This window comes from Artemia franciscana, chromosome 5, assembly GCF_032884065.1.
Source record: "Artemia franciscana chromosome 5, ASM3288406v1, whole genome shotgun sequence".
Classification (NCBI taxonomy): domain Eukaryota; kingdom Metazoa; phylum Arthropoda; class Branchiopoda; order Anostraca; family Artemiidae; genus Artemia; species Artemia franciscana.
The window spans coordinates 49,106,363-49,132,924 of record NC_088867.1 but is presented as its reverse complement, the minus strand read 5'-3'; the positions used below and the strand labels follow the sequence as shown (position 1 = coordinate 49,132,924).

General features: G+C 31.3%; 2 protein-coding genes across 2 annotated transcripts in view; both read right to left on the bottom strand.

Moving 5' to 3' along the window:
* Positions 1 to 26,562, bottom strand: part of LOC136027528 (zinc finger MYND domain-containing protein 11-like) — a 447,024-nt gene that overhangs the window by 292,912 nt on the left and 127,550 nt on the right. The window lies entirely within an intron of this gene.
* LOC136027533 (dorsal-ventral patterning protein Sog-like) lies at positions 2,245 to 19,586 on the bottom strand. Its single transcript, XM_065704884.1, has 4 exons — positions 19,362 to 19,586; positions 16,664 to 16,837; positions 12,902 to 13,033; positions 2,245 to 9,701 (listed from the first exon to the last, which is right to left on the bottom strand). The coding sequence occupies exons 1-4, from the start codon at positions 19,554 to 19,556 to the stop codon at positions 9,537 to 9,539; spliced, it is 666 nt and encodes a 221-aa protein (XP_065560956.1). The 5' UTR covers positions 19,557 to 19,586; the 3' UTR covers positions 2,245 to 9,536.

Here is a 26,562-nt window from a genome sequence, read left to right as displayed (position 1 = left end):
TACCGTGATAGATGTTTGATAGAAAAATAAATTGTATCTATAAAAGGGGAGTTGCAATTTATTAGCTTAGAAGCACAACATGAAAACAATAATTGTAATAGGTTGCAATATAGGCTTTGAAACACAATTCAATAATTGAAATTCCTTATTTAACACCAAAAATACCAAAAATTAATTGAAATACGCACTATTGAATATGGGGATAATATTCTCCCTACTTAACAGAGTTGCCATATCAAATCTTCGACTTCAGCAGCTCAGTCTTGAGGCTTGCAAATGGTTAAAAACAAGGTTGCGCAAAAATTAGAATACGACAGCTGCTGTTAGCGGTATTTTAACAGGAATATTCGACAAAAGATTTGTGGAGAATTTATGAGTACAGCATTTTTTGAAAAAGTACTGTCTTATTTAGCGCGTGAAAAGCCAACTTCCAAAAAAAAAAAAAAAAAAAGAACGAATGAAACAAAAAAAAGAAATAAAAAAACATAAATGTGAAAAAAGGCAAAAATAATCTCCACAGTCTAGCGTAGTAACTGCAGCTTAATTCCTATGCTAAAATTCTAATTTTTAAGGATTTTTATTATGAATATGAGAAGCAAGGAATTGATCAAGAGCTTTGATACTGAAGTCTTTAAAAAATTCAAAAAATTCTAATTAATTGATTTGGGATCCTGACCGGCTCTAACGAAAGGTATATCTTGGTTATATATAATTGAACAGATTAAACCTGATGATTCATTTTGAAACTTCACTTTTATAAAAGTATTTTTTTTTCAAGTTATATTTCTATACATATTTTTTTTGTTATATAACATACCATATTATATATATATATATATATATATATATATATATATATATATATATATATATATATATATATATATATATATATATATATATATATATATATATATATATATATATATATATATATATATATATATATATATATATATATATATATATATATATATATTTATATATATATATATATATGTATATATAGTTTTATATAAAAATGTTATTTTTCATGTATATTTTCTGAATTATTGTATTTACACACACACACACACATATATATATATGTATATATATATATATATATATATATATATATATATATATATATATATATATATATATATATATATATATATATATATATATATATATATATATATATATATATATATACATATATATATATGTGTGTGTGTGTGTGTAAATACAATAATTCAGAAAATATACATGAAAAATAACATTTTTATATAAAACTATATATACATATATATATATATATATATATATATATATATATATATATATATATATGTATATATATATATATATATATATATATATATATATATATATATATATATATATATATATATATAAATATATATATATATATATATATATATATATATATATATATACATATATATATATATATATATATATATATATATATATATATATATATATATATATATATTTATATATATATATATATATATATATATATATATATATATATATATATATATATATGTATATATAGTTTTATATAAAAATGTTATTTTTCATGTATATTTTCTGAATTATTGTATTTACACACACACACACACACATATATATGTATATATATATATATATATATATATATATATATATATATATATATATATATATATATATATATATATATATATTATATATATATATATATATATATATATATATATATATATATATTTATATATATATATATATATATATTTATATATATATATATATATTTATATATATATATAGTTTTATATAAGTATGTTATTTTGCCTATATATTTACTAAATTATTGTATCAAACAAAACAATTTTATTTTATCTTGTGTATTCACTATCCTTGAGGATGCCAAATCAGACTTAGTCAAGCAAGAAATATGTTTGAAGGTTATTTGAATACCAACAAATCTAACACTAGTCAGATCTAACATCTATTTGGGCTTTCAATGTTTAGTGTTTGACTCAGTTTTAAAATTATTCGTTTCATTCAATTTCTTTTTTTTTCGTTAGGGAGTATGGATCACATTTACATTGCTATAATTTTATTCCATTTCTTTTATCCATAAGTATTTCATTTCATTTAAAAAAATGCTTCGGCAGTAAATACCTAATTTAAATTACTATAATTGATAGTTTATTACCTATCACCTCACACAGTATTTCATTTTCTAGGTTCCTAAATTGTTAGTTCATTTTTTTATTAGTTATAGTTTTATTTTTATAATTAGTTATTTTTTATCAGTTATTTTTCATTAGTGTGGACCTCATTTACAGTGATGTAATTTTATTTCATTTCTTTTTTCAATTAATGATTTCATTTCTTTTTTTTAAGTTATTAGGCAGTATATATCCCACTTACATTGCTTGGAATAGTATCACACTTTCATATCTGCAATAATCACATGTACACAAAAAGTCTAGACTATAAATTTTCGAGTCAAATGTGCAGATAACGACACGGAGTGATAGCGAAAATCGCAGTTTAAAATCGGATTCTGATTTTTGTACTGCCTTATATATTATATTACTTTAACCTGATATTGAGCACAAGACACTAGCAAAGAGAAGATTTACTCGGGAAAAACCAACCTATGCTTATTACTTCTATTTTAATACAATTTTTCATCATATTCTGTTGTATGCTTCATACAAAACTGATCAGATTAAAGTTTTTTCCTGACGGAACGATGGGAGAGGGGGGGGGGGGTAAAAAGCGTAAGTTATGTGTTTAGGCTAAAATTCTTTTTCCATTTCGATTTTTTGTGATATCCAAATCGATTTGTGTGCAATCACTGAAAAGTAGAGAACTAACTTTTGAAAAATTAAGTGACTTCAAATTTTGTGACTTATTTTCTTATGACACCAAAATCGAGTAATGTGCAAACAAAAAGTCAATTTAAAAAAAAATGTGACTTATTTTCTTTTGACGTCAAATTTGAGTAATGCACAACCACAGAGAATTAGAGAGTTGGCTTTTAAGATTTCGGAACTCAAAGATTTTCTCTTTTTGCTTAAAATTTTGCAAAAAAATTATTCATGTTTTCTGTTCTTTTTACTGGTTCAAGTTTTTATCACTGGTACGTATGGGTAAATAGGCAAAGTAATTTAAATTCCCTTTTTGACACACACTTAAGGAACAATTTAATTACCGAAAAAAGTGATGATTGATGTCACAAAAATAGACCACTGTAATTGAAAACTTATTTTTTTATTTAACCCAATGTATAGGACAGTAATCTTTCTTTTTTTGTATATTTATGTGTTTATATTTACTTATTTAGTTCATAATTGCTTAGTGAGTTGAAGCAATTTAAAAAAAAATATGAGAGAACCGTCATATACTCTCATGCTAACATTGGATAATTGCTATGAAGTTAATCGTCGCAATTGATTACCAGATCTTAATCGTCACAATTTTTTTTTTTAACCAATCAAGTTATTCCTCCAGCATAGGCTTCTCAGTGCGACAATCTTCAAAGCTTACCGTATTTGATATTAATAAATATGTCAGAAAGAGAAGTCAAAAACTCCACTTTTTGAACACTTTAGTTGTTGTGTCAAATTTTGAGCTTAAATTTTGTCAATTTTTCTTTTAATGGAATTATTCTTGAAAATTTGAAAAAAAAGGAAGATAAAGATTTTCACAAATATCCAAATAAAATATGGCTATGATATCACCTATTTTTTGTGTTTTTTTTTAAAGATTCAAAATCATAAAGCCAAATTTTTGGTTAATTAGAAAAATAAATCGAAACCTGATTACCTCGTTTTTAAAAGTTTTAAGTCTTTGAGTTTTAAAATTGTGTACAAGTCAATTTCCAGGTTTTATGTGATTAAAACTGATTTCAACTACTTTTTTTTTTTTTTTTTTTTTTTTAGGTTCAAAATCATAAAGCCAAATTTCGGGTTAATTCAAAAAATGAATCGAAACCTGATCAGCTATTTTTTTAAAGTTTTGAGTTTATGAGTTGTAAAATTTTGAACAAGTCAGCTTCCAGGTTCTCTGTGATTGAAATTGCATCGCAAAAATTTGATTTCAATTAATACCGAAAACTATCATAAAAGATTATTATAATTGTGAGTAGTAATCCAACTATTTTAATATATTTCCCACATTATTAGTATATAAAACTGAATAGACACACTTTCCAAAGATAAGGCCTCTTATAATAACCATAGTTACTATTTACTGACTAATACTATTGATTAAAAAGTTCATTCTCTTTAAAACATTTTTGATAACTTTCTACCTAGTGATTATAAGATATGATTTTCTGAAAAATCATGATACTGATATTTGAGGGAATACGCCTGATGTCCACCCTCTTTGCACGGGCCCAAATAAGAACTTGCGTATTGTTTTTCTTACAACTTTCCTTTTTTTATTCAAGATCATTCATCTTGTTTACTTATTGTTCCTTATTTTTCTTCTTTTCCTTATATATTTCTGTCTCCGTTGTCTTAAGTACATAATGAGTTAAAATCCTTTTGCGGCATAATCCAAGTCATTTTAGAAATCAAGTGAATAAAATGCATATTTATTAAAAAAAAATATAGCAGTATAAAAAGTCTAATTCCTACACTTTGATTTCCGTGTTTGGCGTTTAAAAACAAACCTATTATTTAAAGCTAAAAAATATCCTAAACTAAGAATAGAAAAAAATTTGTTTAAAAAATTAAAAAAAAATCCAAACAACTTTTGAGAAGAGGATATTCTGCAAATAAATAAGAACAAAAATATAAGAATAAAAAATTCAAATCTTTCTTCAAAAAGAGAATCTTTCTTTTTTTCTAAAAGAAGATAATAAATTTTGAATAAAGAGTAAATACAATTAATAAACGTGATTTTTATTTGTCGAACATCTTCACTCTCTTTTTAACCTTTCATACCTTTCGTGTTTCTCATTGCCCCACCAATTTTTCTGTTGATTAAAATTTCATATATTCAGTTTTTAACTATTTTTTATTCAATATCCGCAAAAACAATTAGGACTAAAAAAAAATCCTTTGATTTTACACAAAAAAATGTGGGACAACATAGTATTTTGTTGCGTTGTTTAGCGTTTTCTCCCCTATTTTGTAGCGTAATTTATCCCCCCAAAATAAAAATAAAACATTTCAATTAACCAAAGAATGTTTAATGGCCATATACAATTCTCTTAGTAGCTAGTGTCTGAACTCAGGGGGGGGGGGGAGTGGTGTACAAAAAAAAAACTTGCAAATGGCAGTATATGAATTACCCAACAAACATCTCAATTTCAAATCATCTGTTATAAAAGCTTTAATCATGTTCAGCTTTTAGATTCTTAGTTATTATTAGTTTAATTTCTTAGTTATTATTAGTTTAATTTCTTAGTTATTATTAGTTTAATTTCTTAGTTATTATTAGTTTAATTTCTTAGTTATTAATAAGTTTAAACAGTGTTGATATATAGCTCTGTGTAACAGATTCCATAAAATGAAGACAATTACAACTGGTAATAGTGATATAGCTAGTGCAGAGTCTAGGGGGTCAGAGAGTGGCGTAGTTAGGGGGACCAAGAGTGCAGTTGTACCCATGGCCGGCATCTTTTGGGGTGGCATTTAGATAAACAACATTTTTTGGATTTTGATTTTTAATCCTTTGGCATTTGCTAAGAAATGGGAGGGCGCAGAAATGTACATTGCCCGGGGCGCTGGTATTACCCAGCACCTCTCTGTTCAGGTGCCCCTGATCACGTTTTATAACTTTAAACAAAAGAATATAGATATAAGCCAACGAAATATCGAAAATCACATACAATCGAAGGTCTCGAACATACGTGTATTAGAACATACATGTTCAGCAACATAAAAGCTTGCATCTCCTAGTCGTAAACTTGATTTAAATATATACCAAACGATGCTAAATCACGAAACGTGAGACAAAACCACAAAACTTAAGGGCTTTTAGGCAAACAAATTAACTCAACGTGCTGCAAGTTGTTGTGCTGCAAGTTGTTGTGCTGCAAGTTGTTGTGCTGCAAGTTGTTGTGCTGCAAGTTGTTGTGCTGCAAATGTTCCTCTGGTCAATATATTTCGTCCGACCCTTTTTAATAAAATTGCATTTGGAATATTTAAGGGTTATGAAAAGTACTTTTATAATATTTTAATCCTCCTCGGAATGCAAATCTTGTTACATCACTCCTAGTAAGCCTTGTTAATGGCACACACATTGACTTGGCATTAGAAGAAAGTAAAACACTGCTAACGTAGAACGAGGATTAACAGAAAATCGTCAGGGAGAGCAGCAACTTCCAAAAATTATAAAGTCCTGGTTATGTCACTGAAATGAGCCGTTTAGAAGCCAAATCGATTAACTCCATTAATTCCTTAATTAATTATTTAATTCACTAATTCCATTAATTCCTCCATTAGTCGATTAATTCCTTTTTAGATTTGATCATCATAGAAATTGCATGCCACATGACCTTGTACATTCATATGGAAATTTCCTTAAATCTTAAATTTTACCTTAAAATGACAAAAAATATTTTACTCATTAAAACCTAAAAGTTTTTTTTGAATATATTCTCTACGTTTAAACCATATTTAAATGCAAAAAATAGCGACAGAGCATTTTCATCCGATTACTGGTTCGTTGTAACCAAAATTAGTTCTTTTTTTGTTTTATTTTGTCTTATATCTTTTTAGGGAGTAAATTGATCTGAATATTCGACCCATTCAAATCTAAAACCTGAATTGGAAAATATAATAAATAACAGAACTAAAAAATTAAGTTACTTTTCACAAACACAAAGCTTAGGTTAAACAAAATATATACAGAGTATATAAAAATAGACCTTTATCTCTCTCTCATACTCTCTCTGAATATACACTAACACTTTTGCATCACAGCCCTTTAAACCATCATAAAAACCTTCAGCAGTAAACCCCTACCGTTGGCTTTTGGCTTTTCTCATTTAAATCTATTTTAGCTACCTTAGTCTTTACTTTTTCAAAAATAGGGTCAGGGGTCAAACTAGAAGAAGAAAGGGGAGGAAGGGCTTTAAATTTTCTAAAGCAATATCATTACTGTTACAGGTAAGACTCCCTCTGTTACAGATAAGACAGGTCCACTCCCTCTTACAATAAGAGGGAGTGGAGGGTTATCCCCCCCAGTGAAATAGCCGAGAAATCCTATTAATCTAGTTGTTGTTTATTTTGTGTTATCTTTTCGAAATTGTATGTATTAATTTGGTATTTTATTTTTACGATTTTACTTTCTCTTATTAAAAGTAAAATCGACATGGAAGCAAACATTGAATTCAATATTGGAAAATAGGAGTGTTTTTCTTGGCTGAATACTGCATAAATGCTGAATAAAAGTTTACTTAACATCTTTATGACTTTTTTTTTGTGTTTTTTTTACAAAAAGAACAAGAAAGTCGAAATATCTTTTTCATCTTTACATATCAGTTACATGTTTTATACAGAAAATAGTTCCTTGGAAAGCTTTATAAGGTATTCCCCTAAAATCCAGAAATTCTCTAGCATTAAGAAACTGTTTGCCGTCTCAATTTCTGTAGCTTTACTTTCGTCCCACTGCGCAGGGGGGAAAGTTCGGACCTTTAATTTAAATGAATCTAGATAGGGGGAAATAAGATCAGAAAGTGGTATAAAAATTTCCAAAAGGACTTAAAGGGCATTTTTTATGGAGGTTGGGTTACTAGAACGTACAGCTTGTGAAAACATTATTTGCCTCTCTTGCTTTTCCAGGGGCCTTTTGTACTTTTCCCTTTTTGGCAGCAGGAGAGTCTTCCAACATTTTTGGCCTCTCTTGCTTTCCAGGGGCGTTTTTTGAAAAAATTCCCCTTTTTGCCAGCAGGAGAGTCTTTAAGAAAGGGGCAAGATTGAGGCCCAGAGGCGCTGCATAATTTTTTCCCATTTTTTATATTAATATACGAATTAATATACTCTAAATTATAACTTGTCGACGTCTTGACGTGTCTTTTATCCACTTTATTTTATATCATTTTGTACGAATTCCTTTCAGAAATATATCAAAAAAAGTTTGAATATGTTGGAATTTCCTCAAGATAAAGAGTGTGAGTGGCCTTATCAGTTAAGGAGCAACAAGAGGGTCCACGCACACACAATTTTGCGTTTGTTTAAAATTCTTTGGCCTGGTTGGGAGAAGAGTTGACTTAATGGGAAGGGGCCTTAAAGTTCTTAAAGTTGTTGGAGGCCTTAAAGTTCAGCAATCCAAACCAACGGTAGAAAAATACTTGGAGCCAACCAACTCAGACAAAACAAAATTAAAAATAAGCTCGATAAATATGACAAAAGCCTAAAAAGCCAGTGTGAGCTTTCGACGGCCAACTCAGAATCTACGAAAATGACCCCGGTGTGTCTTTGCTTCCATGAACCTTAGGCGAGAAAAGAACTCTCTGTTTCATCCATATTTCTTCATTTTCATCAGTAAGTCATAAAGAGTCAAGTAGAAGTAAAATGAAATAACGTCCTGAAAATCTAGGCGACAAGAAAGCATTCCCTGGTTCTTTGGTCTATGATAATAAAAGCAGCGATACGCAATTCTCGATATAGATATCGAGTATCGATACAAATATCAATCGGTAAAGAAAATTCATGTGTTCAGTAGTCCATGCGATCCTAGACGATTTTATAAAAACCCTGTGATTTATAGTTTCAAACGGAAATAATCCTGCGTGGATAATCCAACATATTAGATTATAATTAATACATTTTACTCCTAAAATTTAATACCATTTTAATGAATCTTATTTTGCCTATTATCACGTTTCTCTCGATGAGAGTAAATTTTTTGTAGATAAATTTGAATATTTTTTTCAAATGATGAAATTCGTAATTTCTGTTCGTTTTATGTCGCTCTTTACTTTCAGTTGAAAAAAATTATTCTTAATAAGTTCTAAGTTCGGATGAAAGCTATATAATAAAATAACACTGTCATACAACGTTTATATCGTGCGGTAATAATATGTCAGGGAATTTTGGTTTTTAATTTTATCTTTTGTTTTTGTATTGCTTTTGTTTTTATCTCACTTTTATTTGATGTTTGACAGTGGCAGATCATGCCAATATTCGCCATGTTCGCCATATTCCCCTAAGCTATGAGGTCAATCTACTTCAGAGCAATTTATTTTAGACTCGATGACTGTGATAAAAGGAGAGAAATCGGAATCTCGCCAAAGAATGCTCTAAACTCGTATTTGGTATATAAAAATTTAATCCGTTTTTCTGGGAATGCAACGAGTATAAATTCGGTGGTTTCTATATAATTTGCACCCTGTTAAATTTAAATGCAAAAAGCGCAGACAACTAAAAGACAACAATATGGCACGCAAACGGATGAAAGTTCAATATTTGACTTGATTTCATCACACCTATGGGACATTAACAGAAGAAGAAGATTAACGTCCACACATTTGACCCGTTTCAAAAACAACGCTTCACATCCTCATTCCCTTACTGCTTACTAACTAGAGTCCTCCGTCGCTTAGTTTTTTTCCGCTTGGAGCGCTTTAGTTTTTCTTGTGCGCAAGGGGGACAGCATTCATCCTTTACCTGGCGGGTGCCAGCGACACAGCGGTTCTTTACGCATTTTCGACGTTTGCATTTCACTCTACCATCCTGTCGAAGAAAGATTTTATAAATAAATGAATTTTTTATCTTCTTTGCTGCATTTCATCACTTTGAAATTTGAAATAACAAATCTTACCGTTGAACAAGAATCTCCTGGCCATTGCTATTCAATTCAAATGGCAATTTTTTGACAAGGAAAGCTGCTTATAGTCTAGGAAACCTGTGAAAAAAAGGTTCACCCTCAAACAAACTGCCATAAAAATAATTTTTTACGGACCAACCAAAAATATGTGCCCATTCCGAATCTGAAAAGTCTTCTGCTGTAGTTCTTTTACAAATTTGAATTTTTATGTTAAATTTCAGGTTGAGGCAAAAAAAGTTGATTCATTAAATACCAGCAAATGTGGTCAAATATGTCATTTCTAGGTTGTTTTTTTTTGCTGATGAATATGAAACTAAATATTTGAATCTAAGAAAACTGTATGGGGCTCAAAGCTTTGAAGAAGAAGGAAGTTGAGGTAGAAGTATGGAGTATATTGAGCTTTGCCCAAGGCAAAACATTTGCAGTCACGAGCCCATGGTAACGGCTTATGGCACTAGCAAAAGTGCTGAAGTTCTCTTAGTGTTTTCGTTGCGTTTTCACTCAGCCTTTTAACATAGTAATATGCGAACAATAAACTCGCAGAGAAAAGGGAGCGCTTTCTTGGCAATTTTTTATAACTGAAAAACGTGACAAAAAATAACTTTTTTAGATGGATCGTCAAAAAGCGTGGTTGTAACTAATCGATATTGATATTTAACTTATTAATAAAATTTTTCATTAGTTGGCTTAACAATTAACCGAGATTAGATTACCTTAAACGTCGATAGCAAGAGTTTCCACAAATTAAGAACTAAAAATATTCAGTTTCACTTAATCGAACTCTTAAATTAAATAAATCAGCGTAAAAAAAAACGCTTAAACTGAGCGTCACCCTAAAAAGAATCATAGGTTACAACCTGACATAAAAGACGCATAGTATTAAACGAAGATGGCACCATCTTCGCTAGAAAAGCGCAACGTCGGTCCAGCACTTACGACGCTAATTTTAGCCCTTAGCATGTAGGATAAGACTATTTCTGACAATTTATGAAACATTTCTCGGCGACATGGAAAGCCATTCTACGTTGATAATAAAACATGAGGTCGGTTTCCACTTTCTTACTTTTATAAGACAGGATCATTGATTCTCTGCTCAGCTCTTTTTTCTTCTTCATAATTCTTTTCCGTAATATTCTATACTATTTTTTTACTTGTTTTCACACAATTTTTCTTCTTCCTTTTTCAATAAAAGCACTTGTAACTTATCTGGAATTACTCGCCTACTACAACTACCCGGTATAAATACAATAAAGAAATAACTATAGGACTGTATAAGTAGGACTGAACTGTTCCCTTGTCTGCTGGCAATTTACTCCAAAAACAAAGGTGGTTGGCGATGAAGGTTTCAGATGAGCGCCAAGTAGATCGGTCCAGCAGAGCCACTTCTTACACATAAAATACGGTTTGAACTTTAAAATAGCCCACAGTAGGCTAATGTAAGCATAAAGTTTAAAAATAAATAAATTGAATATTTAGCATTTAAGTAAACAAAGTCTTTTTTCTCACGAAGCTCTTTGGATCCAAAATACGGTAGATGTTCATAAAAATAATTACTGTAAAAGAAATAGCAAAAGAAAAGATTGACATAAAAATTCAAAAACACTTTAAAAACACTTTAAAAAACACTTGAAATTCGAAAACAATTAAGATAACTTCAAAAAACCACACTGGTCTGCCATAATAAAGAATAGAAACTAAAGAAAAAAAGATCAAAAATTGTTTTTTTTTTTATTAACAACGAAAGTACTGGACCAGAATTACGGGAGGACAGCCCGAGGGAGTAAAAAAAAAGCTCTAACTAAAGGGAGTAAAAACAAAATTTCGGGAGGGGGGAGGGTCTAAGCCCGGTAGCCCACCCCTCACCTCTCCCTAGATAAGTTATTGGGAAAACCGCTTCCTTCTAAGCTCCACAAGAGAAAATCACAAGGAAACGCATTCGCATTTTTTTGTGGAATTTTTACGAAATAAAACAACTGCATTCTAACACTTTCAATAGAAGACCTCGGAATTGGTCTGCCAAAGTCTGCCAAATTTTCAAAGTGTTGGTCTTGTGCCAAGAGCTAAGAATTATTATAGAGGCATAAACAAATTACAGAGATATTTAATTTTCACCCCGTTTTCAGGAAATCTCAACCTTTATCATACTAAAATTACAATGTGCACTAAAACTAATAATCAAACCTATATTAAACGAACTATATCGTATAATTAATTCCTGTAATTTAATAAAAATGCTTTGGCTACCATTAGGTCATAATCGAAACACTTATAGATAAATATCTTATCAAAATATCTGATAAGATGGCGCTCATGTAAAGTGAATGAGTATTTAGATTCATAATTCTTAAAAAATTTTAAGCTGTACAATAACTGTACTCAAGTACTTTCAATAGAGTACCTCTGAATGGGGCCAGAGACTGCCAAATTTACAGATTGTTAATCTTCAAACTAGAGCCAAGAATTTCAGAAAATGAAACATAAAGAGTTACAGGGATATATTATTTCCATCCCGTTTTCAGAAAAGTTTCCCATTATTGTACCTCCTCAACTTTTTGGTACATATTAGAATAACTGCACAACTGAAATTACAAACAAAAAAACGACCAATAAAGATAATCAATTATTTTAATCCAATAATTCTAATTTAATGGTGCGGTCATCAGCAGGCCGAACACACTTTATATGTATTTGTTTAATGGAAAATCGGATAAGATGTCGCTGGAGTAAAGTAATAAATATCTTTATAAGTATTAAAGTAATAATATAATAGTTAAGTAAAGTAAGTAATAAAGTAATTTTTACTGGGATTATTTCAAACGGGACTGAAAAACCGGATTTGTAAAGTCAGTTTTTCAGAGGGTGATTTGAATAAAAAATTATGTTTTTTGCTGTTTAACGGATAAGACCCCCCTCCCCTCCCCCCAAAAAATATGTATAAAATAAAATTTGGTAACTGCTTAGTTTGGGGCAGGTGAATATACCCCTCTCCAGCCGGAAAAGTAAAAAATTCAAATTGTTTTATAACAAAATAATAGTACAAATTTCTCCGGTCAAACCCCCTGGCCCAAAATAGAAACTTGGCTAAGCCACTAGTAAGGTGACTTACTTTACAGTTGCAATTGATGCACTTCATTTCGCCCCAAGGAAGAATTCGAGGATTCCATTCACCGCCATTCTCAAACATTTCTCCTTTGAATCTACAGCCACCAGCAGCCAGAATGTCTGCGTCACTCTTCGCCTGTAAAATTAATATAATAAATTAATATAATAAAAATATTATATTAATATTTAATTAATATATTAAAAATAAAAATAAATCGATAATAGGGGAAGAATTTGTCACAGGCTAGTTACAAAAGGTCTGATCAAGATTCTTACCATTTTTCTTTATAACACTTTGTATTACTTTTGGTGCGGGAGGGGAGCATATTCGATATTTTATTAAAATATTGCAACTTCAGATTTAAAAAAAAAGGAAAAAAGGGAGGGTTATCTTCTTTTACAATGCCCAAGTTCCTTGCTTGGAAAAAATTTGCTGAATTAGTACTGTAAAACTTTTCCATAGTTTCGTTTTTTCATCTAGAAACAATGAAAGTGCTTATATTATAGAAAATATAACGCTTGGAGATTATATAAATATATATACAATTTTTAACAATATTTTATAATTATTATTATAATTTATTTTGTAATTTATATGTTTTATAAATTTAAAAAAAAAATTATAAAACCTACAAAACAAATTAACTTATATAAAAAGATGAGAAACCAGAAATGTTATACTAAACCCGAAAAGAAAACGAAAGAAACTCACATTCTAAAACCAACGATTTTAATTTAAAATTTATAAATTATAAATTTATAAATTACAATTTAGAAAACGTGAGTTTCTTTCTCCTTTTTGTATTATGTAGCATTTGTAATATTTTTTTCATCTTTTTAATGAATTCAAATTCTAAAACCAACGATTATAATTTAATTTATAAATTATAGGTTTTTATATTATAAGTTAGAAAATGTGAGTTTTTTCTCCCTTTTGTATTTTTATATAGCATTTGTATTATTTTTTCATCTTTCTAATGAACACACATTCTAAAACCAACGATCATAATTTAATTTATAACTTATATAGTTTTAAATTATAATTTAGAAAATGTGAGTTTCTTTCTCCGTTATGTATATTTATGTAGTATTTGTATTATTTTTTCATCTCTTTAATGTATGTCTTAGCTTGTTTTCTCTGTTTTTGTTGATAAAGGCTTCCAGATTTTGAAATAAGCATATTTTCGAAAATTTAAGAAAGAGGGTAAATTTTTTTTAATGGAAATATCAAAAAAGATACCTTTCAGCAAAAACATTAAAGAATGGGTATTCTTTAAAATCCAGAAGGGGTAAACTAATCTGAAGGGCAATATACAAAGGCAATATAAATCTGAAGGGCAAAATAAAGGGCGTTTTCAACTGATAGCTCTCGACTGTGTTCAAGGTTAGAATTACTGTGTTTGAATCCCCCTGAACATACTGCCTGGCAGTATGTTTGCCTGAACTGGCAGTATGGTTGCCCATACTGCCTGAACTGGCAGTATGAGGAGGCAAGACAAGATCCTCCTCCATTATGAGGAGGCAAGACAGGATCCTAGGTGCAAGAAAGATGTTCTCTTGCTAATAGTGGTTCTGAGGACCATGCGCTGTTTACTGCTGATAGCTGGCACTGGATGATAGCAATTTTTCTACGTTCACATGTGAAAGCCAAGTTTTTGTTATTGTTCGATAAAAAAAAAAAAAAAAAAAAAAAAAAGGCATTTTCAACTAATAGTTTTCGATTTTGTGTTCAAGTTTTGAGTTTTTGTGTTTGAATCCCAGTGGGGCAACCCCCATCGATCCAACCATGGTAAGAAAAGATCCCAGGTACAAGAAAGAAGTTATCTTTCTAATATAGGAATTCGTTAAAACAGAATATTAAAAGTAATGACTTAAAGGAACTTAAAAGGCTGTTGAAAAATTGATTGTTTTCTAAATATGATCTTAAAGATTAATGTAATAGGATGCGTAATGAAAGAATAAAATGACAGTAAGTCATAAAATTGTATTGTCTTGTTTTGACTAGCGTGCGTTAAGAAGGGAGTTGAGTGTAAAGTTGGTGATAATAGGGTACATGATGTTGTAGTTGTGTTTTGTTTTTAAACCCCTTTTGAGGTTAATGTTTATTATTATTATAACTTTTTTCTGTTTGTGGATTTGTTTTGTTATCCCTCCGCCATATCACGCTGTGGCATTTGGAGGAAATGTAGTTTTTTGTTAATAATTGATATTAAATTGAATTAAAAAAAAATATATATATTATTGAAAACCCTCATGAGATTTTATATCTCTGCATGCCTATGCCGTTATCTACGGAGCGCCCAAATTTCATCCTGGATCAGTAATTGGTCTGAACTATATTTGTTTTGATTTGTAATTGTTAAAAAAATAAATTTAAATTGGTTAAATAAAGTAAACAATTCAGTAAACAAAATAAATAATAAATTAATAATAAACAAAACTAATAATATTCCAAAAACAGATAGGAAATTAATAATAAACAAAATAAATTAAACTTATAATTGCTAATTAAATTAATTTAAATATATAAAATGAAAAATGAAATAAATTCTGAGGACCATATGCTGCTTACTGCTGATAGCTCGTATTGGTTGATAGCAAGTTTTCCACGTTCGCTTGTGGAAGCCAAAATTTGATTACTGTTAGTGTAAAAATTTAACAAAAAAAAAGTTGGTGATCTTATTGTTCTATGCTGTTGTTCTACCATACTGTTGTTCTTCATCTGTTTAAAAACGGTTTCTCTCTATGAACTCGGAGATAATCAGCCTATTATGAGTGAGAAAACTACTATCCAGGCATAATTTCATTAAATATTTAATATATAGAGTAGGCTAGGTTAGTTATTTAATATATTGTATTCTGGGTGGCCTGCTTTCCATAATTCCTTGTTGTATTTTCCATAATTTTGTTACAGAAGTCTTATATTTTCAAAATGTGTTGGTATATTTCATTAGGATTAACCAAACTTCACTTCTTGAGCGCGGTCTGTATAATACGTAAGTACTAAAATTTATGTCATTTTCTTGCAAAAATGACTAGAATATTAAAGTTTTTACGTTTTTTCAGTGTTTTATTTCATTCTAATTGTAAATAGAAAACGATAGGGTCTAAGAAATTATTCAATTAAATTAAAATAACGAGATTATCTCATTCATTTCAATTATTTCAATTATTCCATTATTTCATTTATTTCATTATAATTATAAATAGAGAGGCGATAGGGTTTAAGAAATTATTCAATCAAATTAAAACAACGAGGTTATTTCATTCATTTCAATTATTCAATTATTCCTATCATTTGATTCTAATTGTAAATAGAAAGGCGATAGGGTCTAAGAAATTATTCAATCAAATTAAAATAACGAGATAATTTCATTCATTTCAATTATTTCATTCTAATTATAAATAGAAAGGCGATAGGGCCTAAGAAATTATTCAATCAAATTAAAATAACGAGATCGCAGAGACATTTCGGCTTTATGAGATGTACCGTATTTTATTGGATTTATGATCTATGTTCGTGTTCTTACTATTATATTAGTTTATTTAAGGGTTTAAAAATAATAAAATAAATAAAAATATTGTATGCTTGAATCTTTTTCTTCTTTTTTTTTAATTTATTTTCTTTTAACTGTGTAGATCTTCCCGTGGGACGAGTTGGGCAAATAGATAGATAACAATAATTACAACATAACGTAAAAACACTAATTACAGGTAATTATCATTACAATAATTACAGTTAGCAGTTTTTCTCTGCAAAACAAACCTGTGCCTCTTCATCCTGTTCTCCGTCATTTTCATAATTCTTAGTCGGTTGGGTAGGTTCAGGAATTCTACATTCTTGGCAACATGATTTTGGGTCGGGTCGGTATCGATCGCTCTCGGGACATTGGGGCTCGGGACAGGTCAATCGAGTGCATTCAACCCTTAGAGTTCCAGCCTATGAAAATAAAAGAAAAAATATATATGAAAAACGTGTTGTGATAAATTTAGACATCTTTTGGTAATTTGAATTTAAACGTCTCTATCAAATTATTATTACCACAAAGCTAGTTAAATCGGATACAAACCTAATAATTACTATGATCAAACAAAAGCTTTTCCACAGTTCATTTAAGCAGTTGAAACACAGGAATTTATCAAATGGGGCCATATTTGAGGCAAGGAGGAAGGCAAATTCATCAAAAAAGGCAAATTTTATGAAAAAAGTAAAAGTTCAGAGAAAATATAATTATAAAAAGGTAAGGTTCCAGAGTGCCGGGAGAGATATTTTAACTGAGACACAATGACACAATGTTCCAAAAGTGAATAAATCCATCTTCTAACAGATCTAATTATGCATACCACAGCTAGCAGAAGGCTTTAACCTACTCTATAAAAGTATTTCCTCCTCTTTTTCCCAAGCTCTTCCCTTCAATACCCTCGTTTAATAGAACTTTTTACAGTACCATTTAATACCCACAAAGCTAGAAATTTAAGTATAATGAGCTTATGACGTAAGTATTAGTCTATGGTATGCACATAAGTACATTTAGCCGACGTAATTGATGAAATAAGTACAAGTCCATTTAGAAAGCTACTGAATATGGTACAGAAACACAAACACATCATTAAAGTGTTAGTGTTTGATTATCCACACCCACTACAGCTTGGTAGAGGGAGTGTATAAATTACTTATATATGTTTGTCCCCACTAGCTCCTCCCTCTGTGAGTCATGTCAGGCACATAGGTGATGCTCCATAGAGACATTATGCCACGCTAATGCTATAATTATGATTTTACGCGTTCTAATTTGAACATAGTTTAAACAATTTTGAACCAATTCAACCTTGAAGTAATCTCATTAGAATGGATAACAGAATAAAATGCCATTATCACTCTTAAATGGATTGGATATCTTAATAATCATTTTGTGAGTCTCAGTGTCGGCTGACCGTCTCAAAGACAAATAGGTCAATTAGTGAGTTTTCCCAGCACAACAGAGAACTTCCAAAACAATTTACAAAAATTTAAATGGTACAAAAATTTAAATTGATTCTGCCTGCAAACATTATTGATAAAAGAGTGGAAGATTTCAAATCCTCCGCTAGAAAACTCAACCACCAGTGGTCTTCCCTCTTCGTATAGTATGTAGTTATGTTTGTGTTTGTTGATTGTAATCTCTCTTTTCTTTGATTGTTTATTTTCTCGTTTTATTTTATTTTTTGTCTTACTCTGTCACTAGGGCTACAAACCCTCTTTTTTTTTGTTGATGAGTCAAAAATAAATTGGATTGAATTATGATAAAAACTGATGGGGGATCTTAAAAGTGCCAACAGTTCAATAAAGGCGGGTAGCAAAATGGGGAATTCCCAAAGCTTTCAAATCACTCAAATGATACTTTTTTCGTGTTGCTTCTTAATATTTTCCAAGCAGGTGTCCTAGAATATTTTTAGGGACTGCCCTTTCCTAAACTTTAAATAGAAAATTTTGCTCAATCAAATAGGAAAACAAACTTTATACTTTCTAAATACAATGATCTAAGTTTCATTAAATCTGAGTGTCTCTACGTTTTGCAAAAAAAAAAACAAAAAACAGGAGAATTTAAATGTTTTTTCTTAGATTTCTTGGAAAGTAGTTGTCGACTTATAGTTTTCCGTCGTCTTTTTTCTCCGGTCTCCTACCTAAGCTCTACAAAATATGGCAAGAGCCCCCAGTCCATATCCTAATATTTCTAAATATATTCTAAATAGTTTGGCTACATATAATATATTCTGAATATTTTGACTTCATATAATATATTCTAAAGAGTTTGGCTACACAAAACTAAAAAGAATTAATAATGGACGAGATAGGATGATCCTATAAGACAACAAAGCCCCTTTATCACTTTTAAGATTAGCGTTTCTACATCTATTGCAATGTTTTCCTATGCTATGAAAAGAGATATTGCTCTCTGACCCGTTATGTCAGCAAAATGAATTTTGCACAAGGGATCTTTGAAAAAAGGCCTAAAATTTTGCCGTTATTTCTGATTTGTTTCCCAGGAAATCGACATTCCTCTTCTCCGCGGTTGCCGGGAAAGGACAGTGTTTATATATGTCATGGTCTCTTAATAGAAGCCTGGTGGTAGTGACCGGGGCGGATCACGACGTAAGTAATTATACTCTTAATTCTGCTAAGCAAAGAAGGTTTGATTTTTTTTTTTTTTTTTTTTTTTTTTGAGGAACTGTCTATTTTGTTGATGCCCAAGTATACATGGCATAAATTTATACAATTAAATTACCCTGATTTAGCAAAGAACTTCACAGAAACATATTGCCTCATTGGACAGCTGCGAGGTGAGAGTATGTGCGGAATAAACTATTTGACACAAGTTTACGTAGAGAAGCATATTTTGCGGAGCTAAGAAGCTAAAATTTACCTGTCCAAAAAGAGACAAGTTACTCTAGTATTCTTGGAGAAACTTCAGCTTTATACTTACATTACAGCTGCAAAGAGCACACTTGTCAAAACCAAAAGGGGGCAAGTAGGGATGCCACTTGGAACCAGCTGAGTAGTACTTCTTATCACCTTCAAAATAACAGCTTTTCATGGATGATGGCACTTTCGGAGTTGTCATGTCTAAAAATAAATAATCATGTTGATTTTTGATCTTCCTAAGAGAACTGGTAAACATTCGCACTTACAGAAGCTTCACTAGCAAAACAAAAAAAGCTATGGGAAGAGAAAAGAATATGAAAGTGAGAGAGCGAGAGTCAGAGAAAGAGAGAGAAAGAGAAAGCGTAGGAGATAAAGAGAAAGAGAAAGAGAGCGAGAGAGAAAAGAGAGAGGGACAGAGAGAGCCACGAAGTATTTTCTACCATCAAATTTGTCAGTTTTATACTGACCAATTTGTCAGTAAACTTGTAAACGGTTTTAACATTGCAACAACAGCTTGTCATTAGACAAGCTTATTAGACATTAGACAAAAGTGAGGAAATTTTAAGAGGACGTTGCTTATATCGATTTAATTAAACAGTAATCCGGTTGTAAAAAAAAGTCTCTGGTATAGCTTGGTGTTTTCTGATGTGCCTGAATGAAAAACATTTTCAACACTTCATTTTATTTACTGACTTATTAAAATTGGCTGCTAAAAGGTACTTTTAGTATTTGATTACGATTTTTTTTTTCGACATCTTTGGTATTAATAGTGATTTCAATGAAATGTTTTTACAACGGTATAGGCTAATCTTAAGCGTTAATCAAGCATTTTGACGCTAAAAATTTTGAGATTCAACAATCCGTCTGGTAGATGTCGTGGATGCAAGAAATTATGAAACCCTCCGTCACACAGGTTAAGGCTAGACAGACATACTGTCTTCTCCTTGCGTTTTTTAGAAATTACTTCCAGCGTTATTTTGATATTCTAAAACATGGACACTCAATAAAGAAATTTGGCTGACATAATCCCACAATTAGATAATTGTGACCAAATAAATAATTCTACAAATTTTATGTCAAAAATCCTAGAACATACTCTCATTCTGAAAAATCAGCCTAGAAACGCTCAAAATAAGCGGTAGCCTAGAAATCCATCGGTGCTGAATCCCTAAATGGCATTATATTGGAATAATAAAATTGAGGTCGTTATATCAATACATGTAGTCAAAATTCGAATTTTCATTGACATATAAACAGAGGCGCCATTTGGGGGGGGGGGGGTCAGGGGTGGGCAAATGCCCACCGCATATTTTTCAGGGGGGCCCAAGCTTCCACCACAAAGGGCCCTTTGCCGGCCATAATAATCCATTATGTCCAACATAATCCATTCTGTCCAATTGATTTGAAATTACTGCACGCCTATTACTTTCACCGACGTATTGTTTACTTAAATAAAAAAGTTTCTCGCTGAAGAGGGCCAGCCTTTAGTCTGGTTGAATTTTCCACTTTCAATTAAATCACTTAACCTCGTTGATTATGATCTTTGATGTTATAATTAATGTTAGAGGTCAGTGTGGCTGAGTTCCACATTGGGTTACAGTACATTTCCATGCAACACACGGGTGCTGAAAATGAGTTTTTACTTAGAATATTCGATCGATGTGCTGCCAAAACTCGCATTTTTTCTTACGTAAAAGTTGGGGGGGCCCAAAATGAAGTTCATGTCCACCCCAAGATTTGGCCCAAATGGCGCCTCTGCATATAAAATCCATTTGAACCATAGAATTGGTTTCATTTGGTTGCCAATTAATCATATTGCTAAGATGACAGTTGTCACATCACCATTAGTCAAATACTCGTCAAAAATAATGTTAAATTGGCATAGCATATTGGTGCCAGCAACTTGTATAATAAGTTCTCGAATTATCAAGTCGACGAGAAAAAAATTCTTTTGACGTCTGTCATGCTAGGCGGTTTCTAGAATTTGAAATAGATGTGAAGACAAACTCCTTTTTTGCAAGTTTGGAACTATTCTCGTAGGAAATTTTAGTCTTTAATAGTAAGGAAGAGGTGGAGATGTGTCCTTGAAAAAATTTCACGGACCTTAATTTGAGCTGTAGATCCATTCCTGAAGATTTAATTCAGCATATTCTGCTACATCTAGGAAACTGGCATCACATTTTTGATGTCCTACGTTATCAGGATTGATGTACATTTTCTATCGCTTCAGATAATATTTACCGGTAATGGCAAAAATTGCCAATAGATCGATGCAGATAATTTTTTCTTTTAGATTTCATTCAGCATATTCTGCTACATCTAGGAAACTGGCATCACATTTTGATGTCCTACGTTATCAGGATTGATGTACATTTTCTATCGCTTCAAATAGTATCTACCGGTAATGGCAAAATTTGCCAATAGATCGATGCAGATAATTTTTTCTTTTAGATTTCACTCAGCATATTCTGCTACATCTAGGAAACTGGCATCACATTTTGATGTTCTACGTTATCAGGATTGATGTACATTTTCTATCGCTTCAGATAATATTTACCGGTAATGGCAAAAATTGCCAATAGATCGATGCAGATAATTTTTTCTTTTAGATTTCATTCAGCATATTCTGCTACATCTAGGAAACTGGCATCACATTTTTGATGTCCTACGTTATCAGGATTGATGTACATTTTCTATCGCTTCAGATAATATTTACCGGTAATGGCAAAAATTGCCAATAGATCGATGCAGATAATTTTTTCTTTTAGATTTCATTCAGCATATTCTGCTACATCTAGGAAACTGGCATCACATTTTGATGTTCTACGTTATCAGGATTGATGTACATTTTCTATCGCTTCAGATAATATTTACCGGTAATGGCAAAAATTGCCGATAGATCGATGCAGATAATTTTTTCTTTTAGATTTAATTCAGCATATTCTGCTACATCTAGGAAACTGGCATCACATTTTGATGTTCTACGTTATCAGGATTGATGTACATTTTCTATCGCTTCAGATAATATTTACCGGTAATGGCAAAAATTGCCAATAGATCGATGCAGATAATTTTTTCTTTTAGATTTAATTCAGCATATTCTGCTACATCTAGGAAACTGGCATCACATTTTGATGTTCTACGTTATCAGGATTGATGTACATTTTCTATCGCTTCAGATAATATTTACCGGTAATGGCAAAAATTGCCAATAGATCGATGCAGATAATTTTTTCTTTTAGATTTAATTCAGCATATTCTGCTACATCTAGGAAACTGGCATCACATTTTGATGTTCTACGTTATCAGGATTGATGTACATTTTCTATCGCTTCAGATAATATTTACCGGTAATGGCAAAAATTGCCAATAGATCGATGCAGATAATTTTTTCTTTTAGATTTCATTCAGCATATTCTGCTACATCTAGGAAACTGGCATCACATTTTGATGTTCTACGTTATCAGGATTGATGTACATTTTCTATCGCTTCAGATAATATTTACCGGTAATGGCTAAAATTGCCAATAGATCGATGCAGATAATTTTTTCTTGAAGATTTCATTCAGCATCTGTTTCTGAATCCAGGAAGTTGGCATGCCCTTTTGTTATCCTACGTTATCAGGATCGATGTACATTTTTTATTGCTTCAGGTAATTTTTACCGGTAATGATAAAATTTACCAGTAACCCGCTTCTGATAATTTTTCCTTAAAGTTTCATTCAGCATATTCTTCTAAATCCATGAAACTGTAAACGTCCCTTGTTGTCCCACATTATCAGGATCAATGTACATTTTCAATTGCTTCAGATAATATTCAGTGTAATCCAAGGTCCACTTAAGAAGGTTCTGACTGTAACACTGTATCGTACGAAGGCAGAGGGAGATTAAATTACTCAACAACCTATTTAACCTGCAGTTAGGCTTTTATGCTGTAAGTATTTTCATGGTATTGCAAAACCACGGAAAATTTCGTTTTTTCCCCTCAAATTGTCCGTAGGTTCGCGATCCTCTTAGTAAAGACTTCCTCCATTTCATTCATGAGCTAATCAAAAATGCTGTCACAGCTTTTCCTTAGGGATGCACAAAAGCTAAGTATTATTCCAAGGGGGCAAAGACTTTAGAAATTCCAATTTTTATCTCATTTACAGGACCTTTTTTGTTTTTGCTAAATATCTTTCCTGTCTCAACTACGTTACATCCTTAAGTGGCAGGAAAGCATCAGGGCGCATCTGAAATCTTCAAGATCCCCCCCCCTTAGATTTTGAAAAATACCCATCTTTAGATGTCCATTGAAAAACGGCTTTTTCGGTATTTTCATTTAAAAAAATTGAGAAAACAAAGGTGTCCCCTCAGACTTTGAAAAACCCAATTCCCCTTCCAGCCAATATTTTCGTGAATTGACGCGAGTGATATCCCTGTGTGTAGCTGTGGCTTCGCAATTGTGAATAACTTAAGTTGTGAGTTTTACTCATGCATTTGAAAGTTGAATAGATTCCACATAATATTCAAGAACCCTTGTAATACGTAAGCGAGTAAGCAGCCATATTTACTTGTTTAATTACCATTTTATTACCAAGAGCAGCAAAGCGCTACAGTGCAAAGCTGCTTTTAGGCGGTTTTTAGTGGGAATATTTCTCCATTAATGTGTCTATTGAATATCATCTTTTCTTTGCAGAGAGTACTAATGCATTCCCTGAAATTTTTAATTTCCGTTCGAAGGAGTCTTCTCCCAATTTCCCGGGAGTATTGGTTCGACACAATTTATGTCTAAAATTCCTTACAATTCCAAAAAACATATGCTAGAAAAAAGATCCAGTCTCTAACAAGGTGGTCTAATTAGTCAGTAATGTTTTGAAACCGCATCAAAGAAACATTAATTAACAACATTAATAAATTCCTTTTAATTGGGAGAAGAAAACCTAATTCATCGAATTTTAACAAAATAATTAAAGCGTCAAAACGAAAACCTCCAGAGACAAGAGCTTACACTTAGGCGCCGCTTGAAGATGATTAGTTTTTACAGCTAGACAACACTCAGATTTTTGTCCAAATTTCTATCATAAAAATAAAATATGTTCAACCACTAAACATTTCATAGTAGCTTGTCTAGTTGGATTGGAATCAAATATGCTACGCTTTGCGGACCCGTTTTTGTTGTTGTAAAAGAACCTCGACGCCTTCCCAAACCCTAAGAAATTTTTATAGTTGTTTATGATCTTAGAAAACTAGTGGATCAACATGTATACTAATTAGTTGGAGTCGTAATTACTATATCGTTTATCTCGTTTACTATTGAACTTCGTGAGCTTCTGCATGAATTTTGCATGTGATGAGATCATAATTAACTACTATTAGGATATAACCATTTCGCAACTGGAAAGCAAAACACTTTTTGATCATGAATTGGGACATTCATAAACCAAGTTGATTAACTACCCTTTTTAACATTTTTTCGGACTAGAGTTCCAAAGAACTTCATTCACTCATTGGGCAACTCACAGAGGGCATTTTGGCTCATAGAATTTTTATAGTTGTTTATGACCTTATAAAATGAAATGACCGAGGCGTAAACTAATTATTTAGAGTCATCTATCGTGATTCTCTCTATCATTAATCTCTTTTACAATAAAAGTTCGTGACCATCTTCATAGGATGTTGTATGTGATGAGATCATAATTTATCACTACTACTACAAACAACTCCCTGCGGCACCAAGCCGTCTGAGGCCGAACAAAGCAAGCATGCTCCTTCCCCATCCCAACCTATTCAATGTCTCTTTTTTCACACCCTCCCAAGAAGTTCCAATTTCCCTTGAATCATTTCTTACATCATCCCACCCCATTCGGGGACCACCTGTTTTTCGTTTGGCCCTAGGTGGTTGGTGTACAAGGTCGATCTTTGGCAATCTGTAGTCCTTCCTCCACATAACGTGTCCTAGCCATCAAAACCTTTCTCTCGTAATAGCCCTGGAAAGCAGGGTTGAATTATGTTTTTCGTACAGTACAGTTTGAAATACGGTCAGTCAGACCGGTACCCAAAACAGTTCGTAGACAATTTCTCTGAAAAACATCTAACAAATCCTACTCCGTCTTTCGGTTTTAATTTACAACTACAGCATTACATGATGAAATGGGCCTTTCATACGTCAAATCCATTAGCTCTCATTATAATTACTATTACTACTATCAACTCATTATGGAACCAAGCCACCTCAGAACATAACTGTGCACACTCCTCTTCCACCCAATCTGTTTCTTTTCAAAACCAAAGATTCTAAGATTTTCGATTTTAGTTTCAAAGAACATGATTAACTCTTAAACTCACTCAATGCTTTTTAGGCCTCTATATAGCAAGAAACAATAAGTAGTGCATGTTTTTTCCTACATGTTGCTAAGGGTTGACTTATTCCAAAATGTTTTCTAAGACAACACTGTCTGTTGATCATTGAATTAAAATGATCTACAGTACATAAAGAAAGAAAACGATCTACGTTGGGGTTTTTAAAGGCCAAACAAAAATACTGAAGAAAACACAGTAAGCGAATATTTCGAGAGAACAACCGCCTCTCTTCTTCAGCGCGAACAATATAATATAATCAAGGAAAAACCAAAAAAAAAAGAACGCGGAAAGTACAACAAAACCAATTAAAAAAACAAAAAAATTAAAGATAAATAAAATTCAATAAAAGACCAAAAATTACAAGAATTAAACTCAAATATCTAACAACAATAAAGTGAGTTATTCGCCAACATCCACGATTTGCACAAAATCCAAACAAATATGAACTGCCATCGGCGAATACTAACGAACAACTTAGTATCCGCCAACTGATACAACTGATTACCATCCGCTGATGGCAGTTCACATTTGCTTGGATTTTGTGCAAATCGCGGATATTGGCGAATAGCTCAGTTTTGTTGTTAGGTATTTGATTATAATTCTTATAATTTTTGGTCTTTTATTGAATTTTATTTATCTTCGTTTTTTGGTGTTGTATTTTTCTTTCATTGGTTTTGTTGTACTTTCCGCGTTCGTTTTTGGGTTTTTCCTTGATTATATTATTTTGGTCGCGCTGAAGAAGAGAAGCGGGTGTTCTCACGAAATATTCGCTTTCTATGTTTTCTTCAGTATTTTCACTTGGCCTTTAAAAACCCCATTTTGGTCGTTTTCTTTCTTTATGTTATGGCAGGCCAATGTGGTTTAAGAAATTATCTTTGATTTATAGTAATCAGTGAAATTTTAATTAATAGTTTATCATA

Excerpts from the sequence above, each read along its gene's own strand:
- LOC136027533 (XM_065704884.1), bottom strand. The coding sequence starts at position 19,556 with ATGTTTACCAGTTCTCTTAGGAAGATCAAAAATCAACATGATTATTTA. Across the intron at positions 13,034-16,663 it reads AACAGGATGAAGAGGCACAG|GCGAAGAGTGACGCAGACAT; the intron begins GTTTGTTTTGCA and ends TTAATTTTACAG. Across the intron at positions 9,702-12,901 it reads GCATCAATTGCAACTGTAAA|GATGGTAGAGTGAAATGCAA; the intron begins GTAAGTCACCTT and ends TTTCTTCGACAG.